The sequence below is a fragment of the Antechinus flavipes genome, chromosome 6 (genome assembly GCF_016432865.1).
Source record: "Antechinus flavipes isolate AdamAnt ecotype Samford, QLD, Australia chromosome 6, AdamAnt_v2, whole genome shotgun sequence".
NCBI lineage: Eukaryota > Metazoa > Chordata > Mammalia > Dasyuromorphia > Dasyuridae > Antechinus > Antechinus flavipes.
The window spans coordinates 166,326,082-166,333,849 of NC_067403.1; the positions used below are offsets into that span (position 1 = coordinate 166,326,082).

Here is a 7,768-nt window from a genome sequence, read left to right on the forward strand (position 1 = left end):
ACCTGAAGACGCTTAAAGCTACACAATTAGTTATGGATGTTCCCCAAGGATATTCTGGGTAAGGGCAAAACAAAGGTTAAAATATCTCCAAATCAGAGATCAATTTGTGATTCCAAACTGCTAACTCAAGGCCATGGATTACAAATGAATGAATTAAAAACAGGGGAAACTAATTGTAGAATTGTAGTCCGGAATACAGAAAATGATATTCCAGAGGCTCCCAGAGGACTTAATTTACAATCAAAGGGTGACATTTGGACTGGGAAGAGAAGACAGACATTCTGTCTCTACGTGTGTGTATGTACACACACACACATATATATTTATATATGCATATGTATATACTTGTATTTGTATATATTATTTTATATTTGAGACAAAAATCTGTAATTTTATCAATAAAGAGACTTGCTTCATCAGGGCAGATCATAGTCCATTTACTCTTTCCTACCTTGTGTGTAATGCCCTTCTATAAATCATTCACCTCATACAAGGAACTTTCCCTGAGATCTCTTGACAAGGTGTTAATCTTAACAGTATATATGAGTTGTGTATCTGTTATCTCTCACTGAAATGCCAGAGAAACTGAGGCAGGAGAGAGATCAGAGAGCTTTTAATATTTTATTAATGGGAGAGTAAGATTGACTGGACAGGACTCTCGTCTCAAATTATCCAGTCAGACAGAGATAAAGATATACTGGGACCAAGGAATTCATGTTGGTCCCAGGGCTGGAGGAGACTGTCATCCCAAAGAATCCAGCGTCCAGCATCCACCATTCTCCAGCAATGAATGGAGAATCTCTAACCTTTATATACCTTTTGGAGACAAAGAAGAGGGAAAGAGCCAGCTGGAAAAGGCTATAAACCAAAAAACTCAGAGACAGGATGTCTGAATATCCAGAGATAAAGATGTCAGTGAAATATCTTGGAATATTTTAGAGGGATGTTCTCAAAGACAGAAGATAATCAGGAGGTCTACTCTCTTGTTTATCTTGCTTGGGCTAACAATTTATAACCTAGACTAATTGGTCCTCAGCCTTCATGGACCAGAGGGAGATTTACAGCTTAGGGGAGTAATTAGGAAGACTGAGACAAGGGAAACTTGTACAAGGAAACTGAGTCAGGATAGTTAAAGAGAACTGTGGCATAACATCACCATCACAAAAGGACCCTTTCTGATCACATATCCCATTGTTGAAATCCTTGACAGCAATTTTTTATTGCTAAAATGTTGCAGCCCTATTCATGCCCATTACTCTTTGCTCTTTAGATGACTTACAACTTTATTTCTCCAGAGACTAATATCTTAAGCCTATAGTTAAGAATCATCACAAGAAGAATATTGATATTAAAAACATGCCATCCAGCCTATTATTTACCCAAGAATTAGAGTATACAAAACAAACAAACAAACAGATTTTTAGAGGGCATGAAAAGTGTCCACTTCTGTGAGAGAACCTTTTTTCATTCAAAAACATTCAGTGGCACAATAGCTATAGAAAAATATAATCTGCTTCATCAGAGTGAGCAGCAAAGAATTCTCTAATTTAGTTTCACCTCCCTTACTATAAACCACCCATTTATGTGAAAGACCTAGAATACACAGGAGAAATTCCCCTGGATCTGTGGTTCAGGATTTCCCCTACAATAATGACATGTGGTAAACTTAGCTGGATTATCTCAATAAATGGCCAATCTGTGTTAAGGAAGGAAGAGGCTTTCCCAGATAAATATCAGGGTACAGGAGAAATTCTTAAGGCTTGAAGTCTCACTTGTAAGAAATAGAGAAATCATTATGAAGAACTACCACATTGCCTTTCTCTTGGGGATCATCTTCCTGACTCTGCCTGGAGTTCAAGGTAAAAGGACTTGACTGCCTTAGCTTTCATTATTGGAACAAAAAATGATTGTTTTACTATAAATCCCTGAGAATGCAATAATATAATGAATGATACTATGTGAAAATTGGTTTTTCTCTGCTATGATGAATGTTGACTGTCCAAAGTTAATTTGGATAGTTAATTGCAAAGTCAAATTGCCATTTTATAGTTGAAGAAACTGAGACAGACAGAAGTTAGAACTGTCTTGCTATTTGTGATTGTATTTCCATAATTCAGTTCAGTTTCTGCCATAATAAATACTTTTTTCTGTGAACTTTCTTTCCTTCCTTCCTTGCTTCCTTGCTTCCTTGCTTCCATCTTACAGGGCCAGAAATGGCTCTGTATAGGTTTTGCCTAGGGTCACACAAGCTAGGAAATGCCTGAGGCCAGATTTGAATTCCAGTTTTCCTGACTCCACCTTAAGAAAAGTTTATTGTTGTTGCTAGTCTTGGAACAGAAACTCTCACTGTCTATCTCCTATTCTCATACTAATTGTGTGGTTTTGGGCAAATCCCTTGGCTTCTGGACCTCAGTATTCCTATGTATTCTACCTCCCTGTCTTTTATGAATGTTCTAAGCTGCTTAAGGGAAGACTCATGATAGCACTTCCCCCCCCCCCCTGAGGCAATTGGGTTAAGTGACTTGCCCAGGGTCTCACAGCTAGAAAGTGTTAAGTGTCTGAGGTCTGATTTGAACTCAGATCCTCCTGATTTCAGGGCTGGTGCTCTACTTATTGCGTCACCTAGCTGTCCCTATAATAGCACTTTTAAAGGTAATCAATATACCCTTACAGAAGAGTTGATAAAATATTCCTCCCTCCCTTTTTTATAGAAATAGGGAACTATGAGTATGGAATATTACATGGGGGGCCATAAAGATTGATGTGTTGAATAACTGTATGGATATGGATACATATATTGTATTTAACATATACCTTAACATATTTAACACGTATTGGTCAACCTGCCATCTGGGGGAGGAAGGGAGGGGAAGGAGGAGAAAAATTGGAACAAAAGGTTTTGCAATTGTCAATGCTAAAAAAATTACCTATGCATATATCTTGTAAATAAAAAGCTATAATAATAATAATTATTATTTTTCTTTTTTTATTCTTTGTTAAAATATGACTTCCTGGGTAGAAGGTTTGGTGGGATGTAATTAGAAATAAAGGTAATAGAAAAACAATACAGATCAATAAAAAGTGTGCTGATGCAAGATGGAAGTTATGAGTGGTTGTCAAAACTCAAGCTTTCTGAGCAGGCTAAATACAACTCTCCTCTGCTTAATTCAATGGATCTGAAAAACTTTATTCCCACATAATCTGTATGTCCTCATAGGTACTCAAGGGACTACAATTTACATATTATGGATTACTTCTTAGATCAAGTAGTTTTGTGGTAAAGTGGTTAATGCATGCATATTCTCTATCTAAAATCTGTATCATCTTGACTGAGACACTGGACTAACTAATTCTGACTTGTCGATCCTGATCTTTCTCCCCTAGCGTTCTTGATCTCCAAAATAGGGCGCTGTTCCTGCATCAATATCATAAAAGGCAGGATCCAGGAAAAAAACATTCAAAAGCTTGTGCGGTTTTCCCCAAGTCCTTTTTGTTCACACGATGAGATCATGTGAGTAAAAAACCACTTAAAATGCAAATAGAAAGGACTGTTACTTTATTTGATATGAAATATTAATCTGTCTTAATTCACTGCCTTCCCTCTGTTGATTATTGCATGCATGCATGCAGCTTGTTTGTATATAGTTGTTTCATGTTGTTTTTCCCATCACATTGTGAGCTCTTTGAGGATCATCCCAGGATTTAGTAAAGTGCCTGATACATAGTAAGTGCTTAAGAATGCTTACCTGAGGGTCATTGCAAGTGAACTTGCCTCATAAGAAGTAATTCAAATCTATCCAACAAGAATTTATTAAGTACCTACATGCAAAGCATTGGGTTCAATGCTGGAAATACAAAGACAAACAGAACAATTTTTGTCTTCAAGGGGTTTAAGAAAGAAGCAGCTAGATTGTGCACTGGGTGGGACCCTGGATCTGAAGTCAGGAACATCTAGTTCAAATCCAGCTTCAGATACTTACTAGCTGTGTGACTCTGAACTCATTTAAATGTTTATACTTTCCCATCTATCAAATGGAGAGAATAATAAATCTCACAGAGTGTTGTGAGGATAAAATGAGATGATATTTATAAAGTACTTTGTAAACCTTAAAGTTTATATAATTATTATACTATACTATATTATTTTTAATATATTAAATATTACATAGATAGAAAAATGCAAAATACAACATAGAACAGTAGAAAGAACACTGGATTTAGGTAAGAGGATCTGAGTTTGATCCTGGCTCTTCAACTTTCCACTTAAGAAACATTGGGAAAGAAATTTAACATCACTGGCAATGTAGTATCATGGCTTTTAAAAGCTTCTAGTGGGAATAGAAGTACTTCTTGACCAAGTACTCAAAGCCTGTGGTGATAGTGAGCCTTTAGGTCCAGTAACAATTAGAAATGATTCACTTCAATATTTTTCTTGGCAGTGCAACAATGAAAAATGGGGAGAAACTATGTCTGGACCCAGATTCTCCCCGTGTGAAGTTTTTGGAAAAAAACTTGGAGAAAATGGTGAGTGGCAAGGAAAATTAACTTTCATCTTTCTCTCTTAAAAACTAAAACTTGTGAGGGTTATGGATATGAAGGTTAGCATGGAAATATACTTAGCTTACCATAATCAATTCAAATTCTTAATGCCAGAGACTAAACTTATTTGGAGGGATAGCACAAGGTAAACAAGTTTCTCTTTGGTACCAAGAAGAAATAGCCCTCTGTAGCCAGTTAGCTCAAACATAGCAAATGCTTTGGAAATGGAAAAAACAGAAATCAAATTCTGTGAATCTATAAGAGATTCAAAGAAAGAAAGATCACAGAATTGAGAAGTTACATAAAGAGTTACTCAGGCATGTCCAAAAGAAGTGAAAGAAGAATCAGGAAGAAAAGACTGGAAAACATGTTCTCTAAATAAAATGTTTCGACTGGCACATCATGTATATGAAATTAACTTTGGTTCTAAGAGGATAATTAGTAAATCTTTTCAAAATACCCTTATTTTGTATATACCTTAACATATTTAACATGTATTGGTCAGTAAAGTCAGTAAAGTCAGTAAAAAAAAGCAATAATATTTTTATATTTGTATTATTTAAAAGTTTTAAGAGGAAGTGCATTGTAATAGTTACAAAACAGATCTCAGAATCAGGAAGACTTGGGATCAAATCCCAGTTGACACATACTGTCCAGGTAACTCTGAGCAAGTCATTTAACTTTTCAACATCCCAGCCAACACTTGATGATCAACACTGGTAGAGAGTTTCACCATATCAATGAAATTATAACTTAGGATTTTAATTGGTGATGTCAATGAATGGAGATATATGGGACAGTCTCCTATTGTGCCAGTCACTCTTTTGTTGGCAAGTCTGGCTTCCCTGAGAAGGACCACCACCATGCAACTACAACTCAAACTCTCTTGTGGGACCCCTTTGTGGGAGGAACAAATTTCCCTCTTGAGCTCACACTGTTATGCTTCTGAGCTATACAAAATCAATCACAGTGATGACACCATTGTCTCTTAAACACAAAAAAATGTAATTAATGATAAGGTTAAGTCAATAATAATCAGTATATTGCAGTCATTTAATACAAGCAATAACCAATTCATTACAATTAATCCATAAGCCTGCATCACATGCTGCTACCAAAGCACATGATATCCATGCTGACAAATGGTAGATAATTATAGAAACCTGGCAGATGCAACTCACAATTCTGGACCATAGTTTTTAATTTTTTTGATCCCCTCAGGAACTATCTGTACCACATAAAACTACTCTGCTAGGTACTTCCCCTCAGGAATTCACTGTTCTCCTGCTGGGCAAATATGTTCCTCATCTACTTTCAAACTAGTAAAACAAAGAAAAACTCTTTTAACCCATAATTACCCTAAAAAGAGTTCTGAGGTAATATTATACTGTAATACAAATAAGAAGTTCCTTTGAGGCAGAGAACTGCAAAGCTTCTCAGCTTGGCTTTCTAAGTAATGCAAAAAAAAAAAGCCCAGCCATTTCTACATTCAACATGTTTGCTGGTTTCTTCAATCCGCTCTCAAGTCTTTTTTAAGAGTAAAGCAGATGTACAACCTATCTTTTCCCTTCTGTTTCTCCCTATCCAAGCAAAGATGACAGTAGAGAGCAGCCCTAGTACTTTTGAAAGGTTTCAGCTCCATTCAATCAGCAACACCCAAGCTTCCCTAATAGTTCACTCTCCTAATTGTCTTCTACTTTTTCCCTAACTTGGCTTTCAACTTGTTTTTCTGCTCTTTCTTCTATTCCCTTCTAAAACATTCACAGTGGCTCAAAACAGATCCTTTTGATACTCAATGACTTATCTTTCCCTCATTAAAACTCACAAAATTTACCTTTCTGTTAGTTGTGAAACCAAGAGTCCTTCTTTAATCATCTCCTAGACTCCAGTTTTTTGATTTGTCATTTTATGAATTTTAAAGTCTTGAGCAGAAAAAATTTAAATTGGATGCAAATGAACTATAGAATCACAATACTCTGAAGCTTTAGTCATTTCTCTGTTCTCAACAGGTCCTCTAGCATCACCAATTGGTTCTAATTATCTTCTCTTCTTTACACATGGATTTTGGTCTTTTTTTCAAATACAAAAATTCTCTTTCTGCCCTCTTTCAGACTCCAAACTGTTCACATAGGAAAGGGGCAGTGCTTTAATGTAATATCAGAATTTTATCTAATCCTTTTTTTTTTTTTTTTTACACAGTAACTCATTTTTTGCTCCTTTCAGCATTCTAACTGTTCATGGACGAAAGGATACTCTTCAAAGAAGCCAAACGTTCTTTCTATATACTAACTATTGCTTGTAAATACTGCCTCTATATTTTGGATGTTGAAAACAAAGTCTAGAGAAGTAAAGAAACCAACTCGAGACAATGTGAGAGCAAATTTATTACTCAGATTGGGTGCTATAGTTAAGTATAAAAATGAAGTCTTTTTTAATGGAGTTTTAATTAAACTCCCACTAATGTATTTCTAAATTAGTTGAAAAAAATTAATCATACTAATCTTTAAACCACAATTTTAAGGTGAAGAAAGGGCATAATCAAGTATCCAAATTCAATTCAATATGATTTTTAAAAGTTGAGAAAAAGAACTCATTTTTATTTCTTTTCCTCTTTCAGATTGACAAAAAGAAGAAATCAAAAAGAGGAAATAAAAGACAAATCAAAAAGGGTAAAAAGTTTAAAAAAGCTCATCGTCCTCCCCCAGGGAAGACTGCATAAGAAGCCACTTCACCAAAAAAAGCCTTTCATGTTCAAAAATTTAAAAAAGGTGAAAAGTTAAGAAAAATTCTGTATTAAAAATGTATCCAAAAGTTTAGCCAATATCATGACTACAAATATTAACCATGATGATGAAATATTAATGAATAATTTTTAAATGTTCAATTGTATCTTATTATCCAAATACATGTAGTTTTCAGCATTTGTTTTTGTAAGACTTTGTATTCCAAATTTTTCTCCCTCTCTCTGTTACCTCCCCTCTTCCCAAGACAGTAAGTAATCTGATATAAGTTAAATATGTGCAATTGAATACTGTTTTTGAAATTTCAATCACTTCTCACTCTAGTGTCTGCAATGTATAATGATGAAGAAGATAGGAACCCTTCCTTTTGGAAAAAATTCCTCTTTAAGGTGAAGAAAGATCACAATGAAGAAAATCAAAACACATGCATGTGCCCTCACATACCCTTTAACATCCACAAAGATTGTCCCACGTGCACAAGAAGTTTC

The 7,768-nt window shown here is 35.2% G+C and overlaps 1 protein-coding gene across 1 annotated transcript; it reads left to right on the top strand.

Moving 5' to 3' along the window:
• Window positions 1-1,731: 1,731 nt before the first annotated feature.
• On the top strand, window positions 1,732-7,460 carry CXCL9 (C-X-C motif chemokine ligand 9). Its single transcript, XM_051967629.1, has 4 exons — window positions 1,732-1,859; window positions 3,385-3,511; window positions 4,440-4,524; window positions 7,157-7,460. Exons 1-4 carry the CDS (start codon window positions 1,796-1,798, stop codon window positions 7,256-7,258), a joined length of 378 nt encoding a protein of 125 aa, XP_051823589.1. The 5' UTR covers window positions 1,732-1,795; the 3' UTR covers window positions 7,259-7,460.
• Window positions 7,461-7,768: the final 308 nt, after the last annotated feature.

Coding starts and splice junctions, on each gene's coding strand:
- CXCL9 (XM_051967629.1), top strand. CDS start 1,796: ATGAAGAACTACCACATTGCCTTTCTCTTGGGGATCATCTTCCTGACT. Junction 1,860..3,384: donor GACTCTGCCTGGAGTTCAAG/GTAAAAGGACTT, acceptor TTTCTCCCCTAG/CGTTCTTGATCTCCAAAATA. Junction 4,525..7,156: donor AAAAAAACTTGGAGAAAATG/GTGAGTGGCAAG, acceptor TTCCTCTTTCAG/ATTGACAAAAAGAAGAAATC.